General features: G+C 36.1%; 1 protein-coding gene across 15 annotated transcripts in view; it reads left to right on the plus strand.

Moving 5' to 3' along the window:
• WDFY3 (WD repeat and FYVE domain containing 3) overlaps positions 1-23445 on the plus strand; it is a 277574-nt gene that overhangs the window by 172326 nt on the left and 81803 nt on the right. For all 15 annotated transcript variants that reach the window (XM_086704669.1, XM_086704671.1, XM_086704668.1 and 12 more), the window contains 11 exons: positions 1392-1573; positions 3658-3889; positions 5751-5911; positions 8157-8268; positions 10005-10195; positions 11640-11792; positions 15409-15482; positions 15569-15730; positions 17150-17244; positions 20979-21099; positions 21328-21545. In XM_086704669.1, coding sequence (XP_086560795.1) covers positions 1392-1573; positions 3658-3889; positions 5751-5911; positions 8157-8268; positions 10005-10195; positions 11640-11792; positions 15409-15482; positions 15569-15730; positions 17150-17244; positions 20979-21099; positions 21328-21545 — 1701 coding nt within the window. The remainder of the gene's footprint in view (positions 1-1391; positions 1574-3657; positions 3890-5750; positions 5912-8156; positions 8269-10004; positions 10196-11639; positions 11793-15408; positions 15483-15568; positions 15731-17149; positions 17245-20978; positions 21100-21327; positions 21546-23445) is intronic.

A 23445-nucleotide genomic window follows, 5' to 3' on the forward strand; every position in this document is an offset into this window, starting at 1 on the left:
GTATGACCTTTCCTCAAAAAACTTAAAAATAGAATTACCATATGATCCAATAATTCCACTACTGGATATTTACGAAAAGAAAATGAAAACATTAGGGGCACCTGGGTGGCTCAGTCCATCAAGTGTCTTATTCTTGATTTTGGCTCAGGTCATGATATCATGGTTGGGAGATCAAGCCCCATGTCGGGCTCTGCACTGAGTGTGGAGCCTGCTTGAGATTCTCTCCCTGCCTCCCTCTGCTCCTTCTCCATTTGCATACATACTCTCTCTTAAAATAAAAAATTTTTAAAAAGGAAAATAAAACATTAATTCAAAAAGATACATGTGCCCCTGTGTTTATAGCAGCATTATTTACAATAGCCAAGATAATGGAACCAACCCAAGTGTCTGTCAATAGATGAATGGATAAAGAAGATGTGAGATAGATAGATAGATAGATAGATAGATAGATAGATAGATAGATAGACAGACACACACACACACATACATACATACATATATATACAATGGAATATTACTCAGCCATAACAGAGGATGAGTTTTTGCCATTTGTAAAAACATGGATGGAAACTATAGGGCATTAAGCTGAGTGAAATAAGTGAGTCGGAAAAAGACAAATACCATATGATTTCACTCATGTGGAATGTAAGAAGCAAAACAAAGGAACAAAGGAGAAAATAAGACAAATCAAGAAACAGACTCTTAACTAACTGAGGGAAGGTAGGTAGGGGATGAGTAAAATAGGAGAAGAAGTTTGAATAGTACACTTAACATGAGGAGCACTATGTAATGTCCAGAATTGTTGAATCACTGTATTATACACACAGTATGTTCACTTTACCAGAATTAAAATTTTGAAATGAATGAATGAACAAATAAAGCTTTCCACTCCATAAATCACCTCCCTACTCTCAGGTGTCATCAGGCAGGGGCCAGAGCAGTATAGCCGCACACTAAGAACAAATAGTTGGCCTTTTGTATCATTGAGCAGAGGATATAGCAAGAGTAAAATTTTTAATTTTCTAACCAATGTTGTAACCAAATGCATGGCAAATGAGAATTTAAAACGACCTTTTATAACAGACCTTTTATGACAGGTAATAATCAATTAGCCTCTTTTTGTTGTCTCCTGTAACTTTATTTTATTATCTGTTTTATGTATTTATTTCATCATCTATTATAACTTTATTTGATTATAACTATATCTTGAGCAGAAGAAGGCAAAATAGATCTCAGGTTTTACTTCTTCCTGCAGATAAAGCTGTTAAATGGATAGGGTATTTTCATTTACATCATCATTATATTTGAACATAAAGTCAAGATCTATATATGAGTAATTGTTAGAATGAGGGTGTTGAGTTTTTTTATTTCTTTTTTCCTCTTTATTTTAGTTGATGATTTTAGTGAAGAATCCTCTTTTTATGAGATTCTCCCATGCTGTGCCCGCTTCCGATGTGGGGAACTTATAGTTGAGGGACAGTGGCATCATCTGGTTTTGGTGATGAGCAAAGGCATGCTGAAAAACAGTACTGCAGCCCTCTATATTGACGGACAGCTTGTTAACACTGTGAAGGTAAGCAGACTCGTGCCTGTAAGTCAACCTGCTTTACCAGGTAGTTTAGGGGTGGGTGTGTTTCTGTGTATGTGTGTTTGCGAGGGGGTATATTTTAAATTGCTGTCTTAATTTTAAATTGACCTTTAGTACCCATTTGAACAATATGTTTAAGAGTCATGTGGCTGGCTAATTCATATCAATTTATTTGAGAAGAATAGAAAGAAGAGGTTCAGGGTACTAAAGAAGTTAGTGAATATGTCAGCGCTTGAGCCAGATTGCTAAGTGATTCTTCACAACAGAAAAACCAGTTGAAGGATGCCTAAATAACCTATGAAACACACTGTTTTGTCACGTCATTGTTATTATGCGTTCCAGTAGACTCTATATTCTTTCAGAGCTGGAATTGTTTTTAGTCTTCTTTGTTCTCAGATCACCCAGATTAGTCCCTTGATAATTAGTAGTAGGTGTTCCATTACTGTTTGCTGAATGAATGAGTATGTAAGTATTACTTTAGATATAGATACACTATAATATTCAGAAGAGAGGCAAGAGAGTTGAAATAACCAATAAAGAGTCAAAAGTTCCTTTTTTGCATCAGGATGAATGCTGCTAGTTACTTTCGATAGAACTCAGCTAGCAACCTGTTGAAATCACACATTAGCTTCTAAAGGATAGTATCTGTTTTTATAGCGATTATCACTTGAAAGAAGCAACAAAAGCAAAGTTTGTCCTTTTGTGTGAATTAAAGTTTAAAAGGCAGTGAAATCGACAGCTTCCTTGAAGACATTTCCTTCATTAATGATATCTTATTGTGACATTGTGTTTCAATATGATAAACATTAAAATGCATTCTGTGGGAATAGTAATTTTTTCCTTTGTACACATGATTGCATTTGAAATGGGCTTGTAGATTCTCTGGGAGTTTGCTTCTTTGTTATTTTTATTATTTTTTAAAATAAAAATGTCCTCAGCTTCTAGAATCGAGAGGTAGGAGATTTTTCATTGATTTTTTTTAACTTCATCATCATCATCACTATGCTTGTTAGAAGTCAACAGTCCTGTGAAACCAACTTTAGGCCACGTGTTGGTCTCCACACTCATGCTATTAACATCACTGGGAACTGTAATATATGGAACGATAGATGTGATCTGAAGCTAGGACAGTTGTTAGAACAAAACGATCAACCGAAATGTCCTTCATACTATCAAGCGATAGAAAGCTGCCTGTACCACAAGAAACAACTTGATTTCTTGATTATCTCTTATACTTTATTTATTATTAAATGAATTGAATGATAATTTTGGCAACTTGTCAGTAAACACTAGTGTGAGAATGTGTTTTATGTTGAGATTAAAATGTGTGTGGGGCGCCTGGGTGGCACAGTTGGTTAAGCGTCCGACTTCAGCCAGGTCACGATCTCGCGGTCCGTGAGTTCGAGCCCCGCGTCGGGCTCTGGGCTGATGGCTCAGAGCCTGGAGCCTGTTTCCGATTCTGTGTCTCCCTCTCTCTCTGCCCCTCCCCCGTTCATGCTCTGTCTCTCTCTGTCCCAAAAATAAATAAAAACGTTGAAAAAAAAATTAAAAAAAAAATAAATAAATAAAATAAAATAAAATGTGTGTGTATAAATTATATAATAGACTGTTAATTTTTATAATTTCTATAGCACTTTACCCATTATAAAACACTCTTCATGAATTATTTTAGTTGACAGACTCAGATTGAAGGTAACCCAGATAATTTCAAGACTACTTGAATTCTATAGTAGGGAAACTCTCTTTTTATATCAACCCCAAAATTTCATGCAAGCATCATTAATTTGATATGGAAACCACCCAGACAGTAACAGTAACTCTGTATTTGATGTTGCCCTTTCTGGCGTTAGATAGTTTATATCTGAGAGTTGGATGATAACAAATCCTTCTTCCACATCAGATTCCAGAATCTTGGCCTTCCTCATAGCTCTCAACCCAGCCTCTTTTGTACATTTATAAAGTTGGATGACCTTGGGAATTGGAAGCTATACACAAAAAGTAGCTATTTTCCTGATGAAAGTGGGGTTCTTTTTGTTCTATCTCACACGTTGCTTTCACTCTTCTTACAGCTGCATTATGTTCACAGTACCCCTGGGGGTTCGGGTTCTGCAAACCCACCAGTGGTCAGCACAGTCTATGCGTATGTTGGCACTCCACCTGCCCAGCGCCAGATTGCTTCACTGGTTTGGCGCCTGGGACCCACGCATTTTCTGGAAGAAGTTTTACCTCCTTCAAATGTTACTACCATTTACGAACTGGGACCAAATTATGTTGGAAGCTTTCAGGCTGTATGTATGCCATGTGAGTAACTTATTCTTTAAAGTTGTGTAAAACTTATCTCCTGCCATGTAGATACATGAATAAGTGCATGTACATCTGTACGTACAGGTTTACATGTAGGGCGTATATACGGTTCTACATTAGGTTTATCTTTAAAAAAGCCTTCTCCTTCACTTTTCTTCAGTGTGATAGTGTTCACCACTCACTCCTGTTCCAAATGCTCTCCTCCACTGATCATGCTATTCTTTCCTGATTTTTGTCTTCATGCCCCATCACTAATTTTCTAGTTTATCTTATTGGCTCCAAGATGTGCGTACCCTCTAAGAGTCTAACCACAGCCTTCTTTCTGCAATTTCTCTTACTACATAAAGCATTTTAAAGTGTATCTATTCTGGTTAAAAGAAGGAGAGGTGTTTCCAGAAAAGACAAACACGTATTTTTTTTTTTTACGTTAGACTAATTAATATTTTCTTCATTCCTTTATTCCTACAGTCCACTCTTGTCCTTTCTCCCAAAAGGTAGAGTCAAAGGAACCGATACTAAGCTGTGATTCCTTTGTAATACTCTTTCCAAGTGATGCCCTCATCCTCTTATTCTTATTCTCCCGAAGCTCTCAGAAGAGTTGGGATAAGTGTAGTAAGCGATAAAAATCCTGTGGCTAAGTAATTTGTTACTCACGTACTTGATTTAGATAGCATCTGGTAATAGCTAACACTGAGCATCAGTATATGCAAATAAGTTAATACACATGAAGGAGATAGTTGTTCTGGAGCTCTTCATAAATGTTTGTTCATCTCCTCCAAAGTTTGGTGTTTACGTACTGTTTTTCTAATCCTGATTTTACAGATGAAAAAACTAAAGCCCAGAGATGTGTCGGTCATGCATCTTTTAAGTGATAAAAGCAGAGATTCAAACTTAAGCCACCTAGGTCTGAAACTTGTATTCTTAACTCCTCTGCTACATTGTTTGTTTGTTTGTTTGTTTGTTTGTTTGTTTTAACTTTTTACGTTGTTTAGAAGAATATAGGGAGGCCCATCTGAGCACTCTTGTCAGGGAGGATACCTGGTGCTACAGAGCTTACAGGCCTTCCACTCGTGTTCATTCTCTTTCTCCTTTGATCCTTGAGGAAATGTTTTGTGATTTGTTTGATAACAGTTAAAACTCTTTCCCCTTACATTATGCTGTTTGTAAAACACATTTTAAGAATAAAACTTGGAATGTAAAGGTCTATGACTAGCTGATTTTCTCTATTTTCTAAAGAGAAATAAATGAATAGCTGAAAACTTAAATAGAATAGTTTTTAAATTTAGCTCCCTTGTTCCACTTTAAAAGATTTTGGGGCACTTGGGTGGCTCAGTCGGTTAAGCATCTGACTCTTGATTTCAACTAGGGTTCATGAGTTCGAGCCCCACATCGGACTCTATGCTTGACAGCATGGAGCCTGCTTGGGTATTCTCTCTCCCCGTTTCTCTCTCTGCCCCTCCCTGACTCATGCTCTCTCTGTCTCTCTCTCTCAAAACAAATAAACTTAAAAAAAAAAAAATAGATTCTCAACTCTACCCATTTAAAAATAGTAAGAATAAAAATTTGTGTGGGGCGCCTGGGTGGCGCAGTCGGTTAAGCGTCCGACTTCAGCCAGGTCACGATCTCGCGGTCTGTGAGTTCGAGCCCCGCGTCGGGCTCTGGGCTGATGGCTCGGAGCCTGGAGCCTGTTTCCGATTCTGTGTCTCCCTCTCTCTCTGCCCCTCGCCCGTTCATGCTCTGTCTCTCTCTGTCCCAAAAATAAATAAAAAACGTTGAAAAAAAAAAATTAAAAAAAAAAATTTGTGTTAGGATAGGAGAAATAGTGACAATTTTGAAAAAGATCATTCTTCTTTTGAAGGTAAAGATGCAAAGTCTGAAGGTGTAGTCCCATCTCCTGTGTCATTAGTACCGGAAGAAAAAGTATCATTTGGCCTCTATGCACTCTCTGTGTCTTCCCTAACGGTGGCAAGAATCCGGAAAGTGTACAACAAGTTGGACAGCAAAGCCATCGCTAAGCAGGTAAGCAGAATGATTTCCTAGTAAACTGTGGCTGCTTTTCTCAGGAACAGTGTTTCCGAGCTTTGTTACAGGTACCACCCAAGTATGAGTAGTCCCTGAAAATAATGCCTTTTATGTATTGTTTATATCTGTTTTATTTGGCTTTGGGTTTAAGCCAAAACATGCTTAGATAATTAGCTTAATTTGGAAAAGTGAGAATTTCCTTCTAAGTGCATGGTTTATATTAATCCTTATATTTTTTTTGGCAGTTAAATTGAACTGCAGATAACTAAAGAAAATAATTGCTATGTGCCAGGTATCATTTGGTTTAGGTCACAGCAGAAGATACAGAGAAAATCCCTGCCTTTGTGGTTCTTACATGGTAGTGGAGAGACAAATGATAATAACTAAGAAAATAGCCTAATCATAGGATATGTTAAAAGATGAAGAGTGCTCTGCAAAAAAATAAAGGAAGGAAAAAGTGATCAGTTTATAGTGTTAAATTGGATGATGAGAGGAGGCCTCATGGTGAAGGTGAAATTGGAGAAGACTTGAGAGAAGTAAGGCAGCAAGTCATGAAAATATAAGCATGGCACAGCATCGGGGGTGGGAGGCGGGCAGGGGGAGTTGTCCCAGCAGTACAAGTGCAAACGCTCTGAGGAGGGTACATGCCTGCCATGGAGGCAGGTGCGACTAGAGCAAATGAGAGAAAACCGGGTAGTCGGAGAGGAATTCAAACAGGTAATGGGCACTAGACCACTTAGGGTTTATAGGCAGTGGTAAAGGTGTTGGCTTTAAGTGACATGGGAAGCGTTATAGGGTTCCAGACCTAACGAATGAGATGTCGTGACTGACTTTTTAGCCAGGATGACTATGACCTCTATTAAGAATAAATTGAAGGGAGACAAAGGTAGGAAAAAGGTGAGTAGTTTTGTTTTGTAATAATTCGTATGAGTGATGATGGGTTTGTGAACAGGGGTGATAGCAGTGGCTGTGATGAGAAATGAATAGATTTGAGGTCTGTTTTGAAGATCAAGCTAATAGTTTTGGTGATTGGGTGTGAGATGTGAGGGAAAGGAAGGAATCAAGGATAACTCTGAGGTTTTTTGCTCTAACAGTGAAGAAAATAGAGTTACTTTTTCTGATTTGGAGAAAACTTCAGGAAGAGCAGTTTTGAGAGGAACACTGAGAACTGTGTTTTGGGAAAATTGAGCAGCATATTAGACACCTTAGTAGAGATCTCAAAGCCACTGAAAATATGAATCTGAAGTTCAGGGGAGAGATTTGAACCATAGATGTTCAGAGGTGGTATTTAAAGCCGCAAGACTGGATGCTCTCAGCAAAGTGTAGATAGATGTGGAAAGGGACAGACTGAGACCTGGAACATCCAGGACTGTGGAGCTGGGGAGATCAAGAAGAACCAGCAGGAAACAGTGAGGAGCTACAGCTAACAAGAAAGGAGAGAAACTAGGAGAGTTTGATGTGGTGGAAATCCATGATTTGCCATGGCGAATGTGTCTGGTCAAGAAAGACTAGGACTGAGGACTGATGACCAGTGGGTCTAGTGATGTGAGTGTCATCAGTGAGCTTGGCAAGGTGTTTTGGCTGATTAGGGGAGGCAAAGCCCAGGGGGAAGGAGACCAACAGACTGGAAGGAAAGGATTTGGGAACAGTAAGTATTAACAGTCGTTTGTCTGTAAATACATGTACCATCTTCCAGAGAACATGAACTATACGTAAATTTAGTTCTACAGGTAACAGTAGAATTAAAGTCTTAGGATTGCGTTTGCTTTGAAAGCTCATTACGTGTATGAGTGTGTACACGTGCAAAACTTAACATGTCCTTTCTGTAGGCATGTTTTATCTGTAAACACTTGAATAATTTATGTGGCGTTTACTTGGAAATGAAGTGAAGCTAATATTATGTTGACTAATCAGAAATACTGTGAGGCAGTGAATGATAAGAACTTTTAAACTATCAGTTTCATTCAGAAAGACCCTTGAAACTGTTTCCAAGGCCCCCTCACCATCTTTATCTGAGCAGATTGTATTTAATTTACTTTCTGTGAGTTTCTACCCATTGGAAGAGCTCATACATTTTAAAAAATGAATGCCCATGTTTTTAGTATTCTGATAAGGAGAGAAAGAAACGATATGGTACCAGTCAGGTCTTTTTTTCTTTTTCTTTTTTTCCTTTTCCAATAAAATGTTCAGACTGTTCTTCTATAGTTACATTTCTTTTTTTTTTTCCTTTCTTATTCTTCAGTTAGGCATTTCCTCTCATGAGAATGCCACTCCTGTGAAGTTGATACACAATTCAGCAGGACATCTTAATGGGCCTGCACGGACAGTTGGGGCTACTCTGATTGGATACCTGGGTGAGTCAGATTGTCTTACTGTTTTAAACTTCTTTATTTACCTTCAAATCTGCATTCACTTTTCCTCACAGGAGGAGAGGTGTTTAAATTCATATTTTATAGTGCCGACCTGTAGTGTTCTTGCAATATCTAGAGATTAATGTAACAATCTCAAACTCCAGTCAACTTTAAAAATCATAATCTTTTTAAAAATCCCATTAACTTTGTCCCCCTTTTGTCAGCACTGATGGACGCTGACTATTTCTGTGTAATTTCAAGGTAAATTTCACACTTACATTTAGGGACAGATGTAAAGACTTAGAGAAATATTGATGAAAATTGCATAGTTTTCTTCAGTGTTGGTGACACCCATGAGTGTATCTATTATTTGGAAGTGAGGTAGACATAAGAGCTTTGGAGTGTAAACAGTGAATCCAACTATAGTAAACATTAGAGCTGGTAGACATTCTGCAGAGCCTTATACCTGCTGTCTGCTTAAAAAGAGTTGATTTTTTTTTATTAGATAGAATCCTGAGACATAATCCAGTCAGGTGATTCAAAATTCAGAACCAGCCATTCTATATTTAACACACAAATCAATACACAATATTGGTTCTCTTTAGATTAGCAGAAAGTTAGCGTTATGCAAGTCAGACTCCTACATGTTTACCAGACATTGGCAATTTTTATTGTCTCAATATGCACATATCTTAACTTTGGTTTTTTTCTTTAACTACACTGCGTGATAAAGCAGTTTCCTTTATGCTAAGGTACATAGTGGTTTTTCTGTATTTGATAACAGCAAGTATTTACTGAGCCTGAACTATGTCCTTTGCAAAAATATAGCAGCACATGGAATAGTAGAAAGACCAGTGGGTGAAGAATTCAAAGATTGAGGTTCTAGCTCCTATTCTGTCACTCTGTGGCATTACACCAGACATTTGAGTTCTTTGGACTTCAACTTCTTATCTGTAAACTAGTAATATTGGTCCTAATTACCTTACAAGGTAGTTTTCAAAATTTTGTGCCATAATATATGCAAGTATTATGCATGCTGCAAAGCATATAAAAATATAAAACACATGTTAGTTTAATTTTTGGAAAACTCAATCTTGATTAATAGACAAACAACATTCAAACAATGCCTTTTTTAAAAAACAAGGTTAGGAATATAGATGCAATTTTTTTTAGTTGACATGAAGTTAGTTCTAGGCCTGTGTTTCCACATGATTATGCTCTCCTGGGGTCACTGATGCAGTGTTACTCAGACTAGGAGAGCTTTGAGTGATGGTCAGTGAGGTGCCCGGCTTGGCTTCTTTTGGGAATACTTGGTCCTTGCCTGAATGACATCCGCATCCCATTCCCCAGTTCAGAGTTAAAGTGCTGTTGCCCTCCCCAAGTTTATTCCCCAGCAGTACCTAATAAAGCATTCTCACTCACCTCAGAAATGTGTTCCCAATGCCTCTGTGCTTTTTCTTTATAGTGTCCAAAGCTACACAGTCGGAACCTTTGGGCTTGCTCTCAAACCCAGCCCTTCTCTACTCACTCCTTTACTCCCACCTCATCTCTGAGAGTGTAGACATTCGCATTTATTACCTTCCACATCCTACCTTGGATTTGTTTTTAGAATTTTTGTTTTAAGATAGAGGTGTTTATTTACTTTTAAGTATAATTTAAAATTAAATACTTCTTAAGATGATTTATTCAGTTCTTGTTTACATGGGGAATTTAATTATTCTTCACTATCTTTTGATCAGGAGTAAGAACATTTGTCCCTAAGCCTGTTGCCACTACTTTGCAGTACATTGGTGGAGCTGCAGCCATCCTGGGCCTGGTGGCCATGGCTTCTGATGTGGAAGGGCTCTATGCAGCAGTCAAGGCCCTGGTTTGTGTGGTCAAGAGTAACCCACTAGCCAGCAAAGAAATGGAAAGAATCAAGGGCTACCAGGTTTGTAACCATAGAGCTTTGCCTTCACTTTACTCGGCATTGAAAAAAAAATCTTCTCAATTTTCATTATACATATTTTTTTTCAAACTCTGGAAGAATGATCTCATCCAAGTAAACTTTAAAAGTCAGTACTTTTTAGTAAAACTAATGTATTTCAAATGAGAAGATGAATTGTTTATTTTGGCTCAAGCTTTTTAACCTATTGCACCAAATCTCACTTCCTAAACTCTTGAATTAGGCTGTGTTATCTCAGTATAGCTTTGATGTATTTCATAGATTTGCTAGTTTGGAGTTATTTTCCTCTATGGAAATAGGAGTGGAATGAAATAGGGTCATATTGCCAGCTGCTCTAGAGACTGCCAGGTGGGTGATAGATCCAGAGATTTCCCTGTTTTCCTTGTCTCTCCCTTCCACACCTGGTCGTCTTTATCCCCCCTTTACTTACCTAGTGGATGTGAGAGCCACTGTATAATACCTGTGCCATTGCTAATCCTGAATAGTCATGTGGGATTTAAAATATATACAGTGTAAAATAAAATAAAAAAAATAAAAAAAAATATATATATACAGTGTTCATATATTCACAATCTACTAGGTTTAGGCAGAAAGTGATTTGTCAGAAGAGAAACAAGTATTTGGAGCAAGATTAAATCCCTCTAGTGTAGGTGAAGTACAAATGCCTTTTCTAACTTGTAGCCGGTAGTTCATTAGTAGTGAATAAACTGTTTACTGTAGATTTAATCACACTATTTTGGTAAGTGTTTTATTTTGCAGAACTTTCAAAATGATTGTTGTGGCATATTTTACCATGAAAATATACAAACCATCTAAATGTTCCAACAGTATGAGAATGACTAATAATTCAAAAACCATTCCAGAACCTATCATTCAACCTTTTTAAAAAAATTTTTTTAATGCTTATTTATTTTTGAGAGAGAGAGTGCAAGCAGGGAAGGGCAGTGGGGTGGAAGGAACAGAGGATCGGAAGCAGGCTCTGTGCTGACAACAGACAGCTTGATGTGGGGCTCGAACTCAGAAACTGTGAGATCTGACCTGAGCCGAAGTCAAGACGCTTAACCGACTAAGCCATCCAAACAGCCACATTCACCCGTTTTAAAATTGTAATCATGAAGTCTATGTTGTAAAAGAAAAATCCTTTCAATAAAACGTTATGGGAAAAAGAGAAAAAATTGTATGCATATGATGGCAACAATTTACATATATATGAATTGAAAAAGTAAAAGATATTTTAATGATAGTGATGGGATTACCCTTCATTTCAGATTTCTCTAATGTTCTATTGTCATAATAAAAATATAGAAGTCAGCTTAGAAGTCTTAGGAATTGCTTCACATAGAGGTCTCCCACGTGTGTTTGTTTGTGTGTGTGTGTGTGTATGTTTGTGATGACTGATCAAAGGGCATTTGGTATTGCTTCCTTTTAGTTGCTGGCAATGCTGCTTAAGAAGAAACGTTCCCTCCTCAACAGCCACATTCTCCATCTAACGTTTTCCTTGGTGGGAACTGTTGATAGTGGACATGAGACCTCCATTATTCCAAATTCAACTGCCTTCCAGGATCTACTCTGTGATTTCGAAGTATGTACATGAATACTAACTGGTAATATGTAGTCAGTGAATCCATTTCTTATTCTGTATGTTGATAGAGTTAACTTTTAAATATTTATTTTAGTATTAAACACATAGTTTAATATTAAAGAATAGTTTAGTATTGAACTATTATTTAAACCCCCTGTGGAGCTGTTGGCTTCATGTGTAGAGAGATCATGTCTCCATCTATATCCCTGCCACCCACAGTGGTGCCTAGTACTTAATGTGTGCTAGCTGTAAAGTCTAGGCTGGAACTCTTCTGCCTCATAAATACTGTAAGCTCTGCTTTGCCAGTTATTTTAAATCCCTAACAAACAGGCTGTGTGCCCTAATTGCTTTCCTGAAACGTTATCTGGAAGTGTATTAGCAGCCTGGCCCCATACTCCATCTTTAGTACCCACAGCTCCAGAGCAAATGATGCAGGGTCTCCCTCTTTTCACAGCACTCAGCTCTCTTGCTCGCCCTCAGGCAGCACTGTCTTGGCTCCTGTGTCTTTCTCACTGCTTTCCCCATAATTTTCTGGCTCTGGAATTTTCATTATTTTACATAAAATCGTCCACTGTCTTTATCTTTTTTATCATTTTCTTCCTTTGAGGTTCTTACCCCATCCCATAGCCTCATCTTCTACAAAGTTGAGCCCCGAATCTGAATCTCTAGCTTGACATCTAATTTCCACACTTAGTTCCGATCTCTTGCTCAACATTTTCGTTTTATGTCCCAGCAACACCTAAACTGAACTTAACCATCCTTCCCCAAATTAGTTCTTCCTTCTAACTTCTGTTTCTATTAATAATACCACCATGTCCCTAGTCACTGAGGCTTGAAATTGAAAAATCATCCCTCTTCTTCTTCCCTGTTTATAAACAGTCTGAAATTAAGTCCTATAGACTGTACTTCCGTATTTCATGTAGTTGACCCTTTTGTTTCTACTTTGACATCCTAGTCTAAGCCCTAATCAACTCCTCTTACCTACTAGGATAACTGTCACTTCTTTCCCCCTTTCCTCAGCCTGTCCATAGATCTTTTGACCTCATTCTTTCTGAGGCATAATCATATCACTCCTTCAGAAACTTGCAGTGATTTCCCTTCCAACACAATAAAGTATACATTTCTCAACCCGATATTTAAAACTATAATACACAAACCTCTCATTCTTTTAGAAAATACCTACTGAGCATCTTTGAGCCGGGCATTGTGTTAGGTGCTAATGGTGTGAAAATAAAAGATAGAGTCCTTGCCTCCAGGCATTTAGTCCATTAGAAGAGAAAAGCAAATAAATAGACGATTAAAAACTTGTGAAAGCACAGAGGTAAAGGTATGCAGAGAGAACTCTGGTAGTACTAAGGAGACCTACCTAATGAAGCCCAGCTTGTTTTCATCTGGTAACTGATATGTTTAAATCATGGGTTACTTTTAGTTTTAAGTATCTGATTAAAATCTTATAATACAAACATCAGAAATTTAGTTGTTTGACAAGTTTTGGCTTCATTTTAAATTACCTTGCACACTTTATGGCATCATATAGCATTCCTAATTACTGCAAGCCATAATCATCTATAATACTTAATTCATCCTATTTTTAAAACACCATTTGACAGATAAAAGTAAAGTACTGGTGATAGAATATAGGCATTTTCTTTTTTAGTGGTTGTTCTAGAATTTATAATAGACCTCTATAATGATTCAGTCTGTCTTCAAAGTATATTATACCACTTTACCTAGAGTGTAGAAACCTTGTAAAGATACACTTCCATTTCTCTCCTTCTGTCCTTTGTGCTCTTATTGTCCAGCATTTTACTTCTATATGTTTATGGATCTCCACAATACTTTCTGTATTATTTTTGCTTAAATAGTTATCTTTTAAAGACATTCAAAAATTCTTTTATACATAATTACTTACATATATAATATTCATGGCATTTTTCCTTTGTATAGATCCAGATTTCCATCTTATATAATTCTTCTAAATGAAAAACTTCCTTTAACATTTTTCATAGTGCCTACTAGCCTTAAATTCTCTGTCTAAAAAAGTCTTTATTTTTTTCTTTTTTTGAAAGGTATTTTTGCATAGAATAGAATTCTAGTAAACTGTTCAAAATTCTTTTTATACCTTAAAGATGTCAGTCACTCCATTGTTTTTTTTTTTTATATTTCTTCTGCTTGGAGTCTGTTGACTTTTAGATCTGTGAGTTTGTCATTTTTATCAAATTCAAAATTTTTTAGCCATTATTTTTCCAGCTATTTTTCCTTGTGCCCTCCCCACCACCTTTTCTGGACTCCAATTACATATGTGATAGATTACTTGGTATTTTCCTGCAAGTCTCTAAAGCTCTACCTAGTAATTTCTTTTTCATTCTTTTTCTCATGCTCGATTTTGAGTTGTGTCTTCAAGCTCACTGATTTATTTTCTGCAGTGTCCAATCTGCTGTTAGTTCCATCCAGTATATTTTTTATTTTAAATATTTTACTTCTCATCTGTAGAAATTCATTTTGCATCTTTGGTTCTTTTGTGTTTCTCCTTCCCATATTCAGATTTTTGGTGACATTCTTTAGGATGTGGAGCCTATTTTTTTATTTATTTTTTTTTTAAAGTTTATTTATTTATTCTGAGAGAGAGTGAGCTGGAATGGGGGAGGGGCAGAGAGCTGGGGAGAGAAAGAGAACCCCAAGCAGGCTCCACACTGTCAGTGCAGAGTCTGACGAACCCATGAGCCACAAGATCACAACCTGAGCCAAAATCAGGAGTCAGAGGCTTAACTGACTGAACCACTCAGGTGCCCTTGGAGCATATTTTTAATAGCTTTTTTAAAGTCCTAATAATCTAACATCTGTCATTTCTGGGCTATATGTAATAATTGATTTTTCTCCCACTTATGTGTCCTATTTTCCTTTTTCTTTGCATACTTGGTAATTTTTTATTGTATACTGAATTTTACATCATTAAGTGCTAGACTTCGTTGTTTTCCCTTATAAAAGTATTGAACTTTGCTCTGGCATTGTAGTTATCTTTTTGATGCACACTATTAGGATTTGTTAGGGTGGCCCTAGAGTTACCTTTAGTCTAGCACGAATACTCAGTTTTTCACTTCTAAGGCCTCTACCTAACTCCCCATGTATTATGAAATCTACCCACTCTTTGGTGGGAGTGCAAACTAGTCTCAGACCTTTGTTAAGTTCCAGGAATTGTTTGGTGTACAGTTCTGCAGTGGTTATGTCCAATTTTGGACCCCACATGAGATTTCGGTCACTTAGTCTTTGTCTTCAATGCACAGCATTCAGTATTCATTCTTTTCCGTATGTTGTGTTCAGTATTCAATAATAATATTCAGTCACTGATTTCCATATAAGCTTTCTATAGATCTTGCCTTTCCAGTTATTTAGGAGGGTAATTCCATAGCAATTAATCCTTTATGAAGAGAACCAGAAGTCTTCTGTACAAACAGTTTCATAGGGCTTCACCAAATAAAAATTTATAAGGTGGTTATAGTCAGTTAGTTATATAAGTGAAATAAGTTCTGTGTGCTGCATTTATGTTTGTTGGATAGTCATTTGGGTATTTCTTAGCCCTAAATATACCAACCACTCTTCTTTCTTTTTATTGTAGGTTTGGCTCCATGCACCATATGAACTTCATCTTTCCTTATTTGAACACTTTATTGAGCTGCTCACTGAGTCCAGGTATTAGTTATTATCTGTGTAGTTTATTTTTCAATTATAGAAGAGATGATAAGCACAGACCATATGAAGTCTTCTTTCTCTTATAGTGAAGCTTCAAAGAATGCCAAATTAATGAGAGAATTCCAGCTAATCCCCAAGTTGCTCCTGACTCTTCGAGATATGTCTTTATCCCAGCCTACCATTGCTGCCATTAGTAATGTGCTGAGCTTCTTACTACAAGGTTTTCCCAACAGCAATGATCTGCTCAGGTAGTGACAACTTCTGCATCTGTCTGTTTATTAACTAAAAGTACCAATGAGATTAAAATGAATGAGACGAAATTGGTTCTTAGGCCTGTGTGATACCTATAATGTTAACATTCAAGATATTTGTAAGCACAAAAAATATTCCCTTGCCTTTATAAAGCAAAACCAGTTGTTGTCATTAGTGAACGAGAAAATCTGTAGGAGAGCCCAGTGAGAGTTTGTCCTGGACATAAAAGTGTTCAGTATAGGAATTTTTGGTACGTCTTCCCTAAGCCCTACTACTTCTCAAGTGTATGTGCACAAGTGTGCACATGTGCATGTGCACACACACACACACACACACACACACACACCCTGTAGCAGGCATGCCATCTCTTTTATATATTTATTTTCTATCACCCAGACAGATGGTGATATTTTATTTTTGTATATTTCAAACCATTTATATGATGTATTATTTTGCTGCTAATGAGAAATGGCTTAAGGCATATTTATGGATTATCTGTAGAATAGTTTTACTCACCACCTGGTAATTCCCATCTTAGCCAAAAATGGAAGGAAAAAGCTGTCTAACCAAAGTATTTTCCGAATAGAGAATTGTTTAAACTCAGTTTGACTGTTTTCATGTAATCAACCAGGTATCACAGGCGAAAATCAGAGTGACTGATTAGAGTATTCCCAGTAGACTAGTCTCTGATTCGTGTAGCATGTAAATCACTCACTTTGATATTCATTTACCTTGAAGACATTTTTTTGTAACTTGGCAAAAGATTTAAAACTGGAGTTTAAAAATTATTTTGGAGATAATTGTTTATTGCCATTTAACAACATTTATTTAAATCTAGATTTAAATAGTTCCATGCTGGAACTCTTAATGATCACTTTGTTAAAATTATCCCTGAAACCTATCAAGTTTTTTATTTTTCTCTACTTTACAGATTAAGAAATTAAAACCCAGAGAAGTTAAGCTACTTGCCTCAAGTAACAAGATTAAAAACTGATAGAGCCAAGATTTTAACATTACCTGTGTTTCCAAAACCCAGGTTCTCGTCTACTGGGCTACAGTTGATCCACATAGATAATGTTAGGACTTTATTTATTTATTTATTTTATTTTTTAAGGACATTTTAATTTGGATCATACTGTTTGGTTCTCAAAGTGCATTAAAGGGTTAGTACATTAAAGGACTCATATTTCTGGGGGAATATATTTTTGCCTATTTTAAAACATTGTTACAGGTAATGTTAATTGAGATGGTCCTAGGGGAAGTAAACCAAATGCAATCACCTAAAGGTCTGTAAGAGATTATTTAAAACAAGGAGTACTACTTTTTCATTTCTTTGTGTTTTCTTTCTTTATATTTTTGGTTTTTTCAGGCAGAGAAAAATCTAAAATCTGTAACTTTTTTTCTTATATTTAAAGGTTTGGCCAGTTTATTTCTTCTACTTTACCAACGTTTGCAGTTTGTGAGAAATTTGTAGTTATGGAAATTAACAATGAAGAGAAGCTTGATACTGGTGAGCTAAGTCTGGGGCTTGAAAAGTAATTACCACGCCCCATTTTCTGGCACAATTTAGAATTACATATGATGCTATTATATTACTTTTCTCCTTACATTGCTTTTTCTGGTCTTTCGCAGTTGTCTTTAAGCCTGTACAATATGCAGAAGTACAAAATTACCTATGGAATTTAATAGGGTGTGGATTTTACTTTAAAACTAAAATCTTCCCTGGAGGTGGGTGGGGAGATGGGGAAATAACAGGGATAAAGAGCATACTTACCTTGACAAGCATGGAGAAATGTATAGAACGGTGAGTCATTGTCCACCTGAAACTGATACAACACTGGATGTTAATTATACATGAATTAAAAACACAGTCTTAAAGCAGTGAAAAAAGAAAAGTCATGGAGATGAAAGGTACAGCATAAGGGAATATAGTCAGTGGTATTATAATAGTGTTGTGTGGTGACAGATGGTAGGTACACTTGTGAGCATAGCATAACATACAGAGTTGTCAAATCACTGTAAAAACAAACTTAAAAATAGAATATATTAATTAAATCTTTCGTATTCTTAGAGGATTCATAGCAGTGTTCCTTTAAATAGCAAACTCTATTCTGTGTGACTTTTTTTTTTTTTAAGTTTATTTATTTATTTTGAGAGAGAGAGCGGGGACAAGGCAGAGTGAGAGGGGGAGAGAGGATCCCAAGCAGGCTCCTTGCTGTCAGCACAGAGCTGGATGCGGGTCTCAAACTCTCAAAATGTGAGATCATGACCTGAGCCGAAATCAAGAGTTGGATTCTTAGCTGACTGAGCTCCCTAGGAGCCTCAACTCTGTGATCTTTGAGCATTAATGGACTTTTTAAAATTTATATACATTTCTTTAGAAACACAGACACTTGCTAGTGTGAATTATATGTGTATAACTATTATTTTTGTCTTCCTGTTAAAGATTTAGTAGTCACTTAGAAAAAAACATTTTACTTAGAATCTTTTATGTAAATATAAAATGAAAGTAGTTTCGTAAGTTGCGGGATTTGGGGTCCATGACAACCATTTTTTTTTTTAATTTGGTGCATGTTTTTTATTCATATATGTTCATGTGGTGCATGTTTTGCCCCCTCGTTCTGTATTTTTCCTGTTATATATTCTAGGATAGGAGATTTGTTTGGAAAGCATTGAAAGAACCTTTTATTTTTATTTACTTTTAGGTTAATTTAAGTCACCTCTTAACCCAGTGTGGGGCTCAAACTCACAACCCCAAGAACCACAGTCACTTGCTTTTCTCACTGAGCAGCCAGGCACTCCGGAAGAACCTTTTAGGTTGACTTATAATTAAATTCACAATATCTTATATTTGTCAGCATTACTTACAGTATTACCTGTAGTGTTACATTGTTCCAAAGTCGTATCACATAAATGACTTCCTTTACGCCACTATCCACCTGGGCAGGGGAGAAAAATACTGTTGAGTCAGTGCCTCACAAAGGTGTTCTCCTCCATGTTGGCTATACCTCCTGGCGCACAGCCTCTGCAGTGCTTCATGAATAAGAAGAGAAGTGTTGTAATCATGTTTTTCAAAAAAGAAACTAAGATTTGAGAGGCTGAATGATTTGCTGCAAATGCTAACAGAACATAAGACTGCTGATGACCACTCATCTACTGCCTCATTTGGAACAATGTTGATGTTTCTTTGGTAAAGCGAATTAGCAGGGGATGAGAAGCATAAGATAAAATCAATGAATAACACTTACTGAGTGCTTAATGTCTGCCAGGTACTATTTAAGTGCTTTTTATATGCCTGTAACAATTCTATGAAACAGGTATTATTGCTCTCCTAGTTTTACAAGGGGAGAAACTGAGGCCTAGAAAGATGAGTAAAAGACATTTACCTGAGCTCATACTACTTCCATTTGAACCCAGGCAATCCAGACCAACATTGTAAGCTTTTTTTAACCACTACATTTTTCTTTCGTATGCACAGATTATATCTTAGCTCTGAATTAATATAAGCCAAGTAAACAGATATTATTGAAAGTACTTTAAAAATCTTTGGAAATATATAACACTTGTTTCAAGTATAAAAAGATGTGAGACAAATATTTCTCTAGTCTCCATATTTCTTGCTAGTTGTTGAATTCAATTAGCACAACTAGTGTAAAATTTCCTTTGAGAAGAGTACAGTAGTGGGGATGTATAAATTAGCAAGTTTTTCTGTTGATACGCCAAGTTCATTAGTATTCTCATCACTTCATTGCCATTTGAAATGATAGAGAAAGTCAGAAGCACACTGTTGGTCTTGTTAGTATATGACATTGTTTATTTGATATGAACTGAAGATTACATTAACTATAATGTAATGTTCCAAATAAAACCATAGTTTTTTCTTTGAAGTAGTTTATATAGCATTCAGGATACACCTACAAAAAATAAAATGGTTTGAATAATGCTGAAGAGCAATATAATAATCAGTGCAGAATAAAATAGCATAAAAGGGTAGTGCACTGTGGAAGAAAGCATCAGTCGGAGTGGAAACAACTTGAGCTGGAAGTTCAGAGTTTATTGTTTTAAACTGTATTTGAAAATTAAGAGAAGCAAAACTGACAGAAAACTAGATATAAATCTAAGGAGAATTTTTCATTTCTGTTGGATCACCATTTTCCTGAAAAGAAGTAATTGAAAAGGAAATAATTGAAAGGAAGTGATTCTTATCTCAATTTAGGTTGTATGGTATGTTTTCAACAAAGCAATTTATCAAATACCAGTCTTCCCTCTTAGAAGGGAAGGGAATCTTGAATTCCCCTAGGTAAGCTTGAGGCATCTTTACCAATGTTTAAGGCACAAAATTAGCATTTTAAAAGGTAATGTTTAAAGGCAAAAAGTGTCTCTTGCCCAAACAAGTAAAAGCATACAACTAATGTAGCCCGAACTTCAATTCTGGAATAAAGGAAGGCCTGGGGACTGTGATTTACCAGCCCATAGCCCATCAGTGTCCCGGCTGGGCCCAGAAGTCCGCACCATGCCATTGAGAACCATAAAGCTTTCTGTCTCCCTCCCTTGCTTTTCCAGTTTCTCTTGTACACTTGTGTGCCTTTGCCTCTCTTCTGTGCTATTTAATTCAAAGTCTCCTTTATTACAGTTACTGAATAGTTTATGCTTCCTATTTTTCATTTTTAAATTTGGTAAATTTAACTATATATATCCTTCAAAATGAAACTGGAAATTAAGGATTTGGATTGTTGTTTTTATTCACGTGACTAATTTCCCCTCTGTTGGTGGTGGTGGAGAAATATTAATGTAAGAAAAGATTTACAGTCTTTTATTACTTGTTTAGATAATGTCAAATATAAATGAACAATTTTCAGGATTCTAAAGTACTCCTAGAGAAAATGTTTTCTTTTTTTTTTTTTTTTTTAGTTTATTTTTGAGAGAGAGAAAAAAAGACAGTATGCACGTGGGGGAGGGGCGGAGAGAGGGGGAGACACAGAATCCAAAGCAGGCTCCAGGCTCTGAGCTGTCAGCACAGAGCCTGACATGGGGCTTGAACCCACAAACTGCGAGATCATGACCTGAGCCAAAGTCAGACACTTAACCAACTGAGCCTCCCTTTAAAATTTTTTTTAAAAGTTTATTTTTGGAGAAAATGTTTTCTAAAAGGTGTAATTTTCGGTGAGATTTCTTAGAACAGTGTTATATATTTTATACTGGTTTATCTACTAAGGCAATTTAATGTATATATTTTCATTGTAGGAACTGAAGAAGACTTTGGAGGTCTTGTATCTGCTAATCTTATACTTTTGAGGAACAGACTTCTAGATATCTTGCTAAAACTAGTTTATACATCTAAAGAAAAGACAAGCATTAATTTGCAGTAAGTAAGATCTTTTTAGAATTGATGGTACCAGTGGTTATCACTAGTTAATTCATAGTAGACAATAGCAAGAATTGCTACTTTTAATAGATCTTTTGAACTTTGCAATTTATAGTATCTTGAGAACAAAACCTAGTCTTACTTATGTATGTTTTTAAATTAGAAGTCCTAACACTTGAAATTAATGTTCTGTTTTTTTCTTCTTCTTAATTATCTACCTTTACACAGAGCTTGTGAAGAACTGGTTAGGACACTGGGCTTCGACTGGATTATGATGTTCATGGAAGAACACTTGCACTCCACCACAGTTACAGCAGCCATGAGGATTCTTGTTGTGCTGCTGAGTAATCAGTCCATTCTCATCAAGTTTAAGGAAGGACTCAGCGGTGGAGGGTGGCTGGAACAGACAGATTCTGTCTTAACTAATAAGATCGGAACTGTATTAGGTATGGGACTTTTACCATCAGCTGCTATAAGATAAGCTGTTGTACTTTGTTTTTAAATCTTGTGAAAGCTTACAGTCCTCAGTTCATCTGACAGCCATTAAGAGTCATGAATTTGAACGAATGAACAGCTTAGAAAGTTTCAAATTTTGCATTTTTAAGTGCAAATCAAGCTGAAGTTAGGATATTCAAGATGTGAAAACTCAAGGGAATTCCTTATCATCTTTTTGTTGTATACTTCCCTTTCTTATGTATAAGTAAGTAATTAGCAAATCATCCAAACTCAGTTAATAATAATCAGTATTTTGAGTGCTTGTTCTGTGCCAGTTACTAAACATTTTCATTTTCACGGTCGTCCTGTGAGGTATAAATACTATCATAGCCATTTTACTTATGAGAAAACCAAGCATAGGTATGAAGTCACTTGTCAGCTAAGTGTCAACATTTGTATCCAGGTCGATTAGATCAAAAGCCCATGCTTTTAACCGTTTTATGATATTGCCTCTCAAAGATTTAATTAGCTCGAGGTTTCAGCCAAGTTTCCTTATTCTCTGCTTGCTAGTTCTGTGCTATTTTCAATGTGGGACTGAGCATTTAGGTAATATTAGAAAATTACAGTTTCCTATGTTAGATTCATTTGAGCAGCTATATTTCTATTCATATTAGTGTTCTCATTTTAGAAAATATATATTTAAAATAATGTTTTTATTGAAAACCAGTCATTCAATTCATAAAGTATTTTTTAAATTCTTGAAATATATATTTTAAAATATATTTGTCTTTATCATATTACATTTTAAAATCATATATAGTTATATTCTGGAATAAGCATAAAAAATACCTGTTTACCCTTATCAGGTGGGAAAATTAGGGATCCAAATTGAATATGTGATTTATCTGTAAAAAAAAAAAAAAAAAAAGTAAAAGCATCAATACCTAAGTGATGCCTGCATCTGATTCATATGTCAAAGAAAATGATACAAGACTGAGTTTACAACATAAGATTATTTTACTGTTATTTCACATTGGAAAATGTCTTAAGAAACTTTGTAATGAAGAAAGGAATTTACGGTGAAATGATTGCTCGAGAAAATTGATGGCTTTGAAATATATATTCGACATTATCATTATAGACACTTTCATGGTTTAAAAACAATGACTATTTTACATTGACTCTAGGGGAGGGATATAGCCTACAAATGTTATTGTTAGGAACAGTTTGGTAGCAAGACACTGCACTTGTTGACCTTAATGATAGCTACTAAGAGAGCAAGCAATGGAAGGCACAGCAGAATGTGAGTTCTGTGGCGTATGAGAGTTTCAAACACTAACAGAGAGCACCACTTCCCACTAAAGGCCAAAAACCACAGTAGTAACACCTGAGGTTTATATAGCACATTGTGCTTTACAGAATTCTTTAACATGTTTCATCTCTTTTGAGCTTCATGATTATGGAGTCAGGTATATATTTTATGGATTTGTTATACTTCATATGAAATAAAGCTAGTAAGTAAAACTTAAGGAATAATTTCTCTAATTAGGAAAGTAAGACTGTTACATGCATAAGGTTCCTGAGTCAGACAGTATTGGTGTCTGAGTAACCGTCTTCTAAGTGTTAGTCCTGTTCTTTTGTCTGTAGTATCAGAAAAAGGTGCCTTTTCTATATCTGGCCTGACTTCATGCCTTGGAATTTGTCTTCTTTTATACCTGCTTACAAATTGCATATGCTCTTCTCGTTCTCAGAGCGAAATCTAGGAACTTAAGTGTAATTTAAATTTGGTTCAATTTAACTAAATTTTCCCTGAATACTTGTGTGATCACACACATATAGGTGTATGTATTACAGATATGTGTCCTATCGCTTGATTCTGTTTCTGTCTGATGTGATGAGCAACCTAATGTC

Source organism: Puma concolor, chromosome B1 (assembly GCF_028749965.1).
Source record: "Puma concolor isolate L17-30 chromosome B1, mPumCon1.1.hap2, whole genome shotgun sequence".
Taxonomy (NCBI): Eukaryota; Metazoa; Chordata; class Mammalia; order Carnivora; family Felidae; genus Puma; species Puma concolor.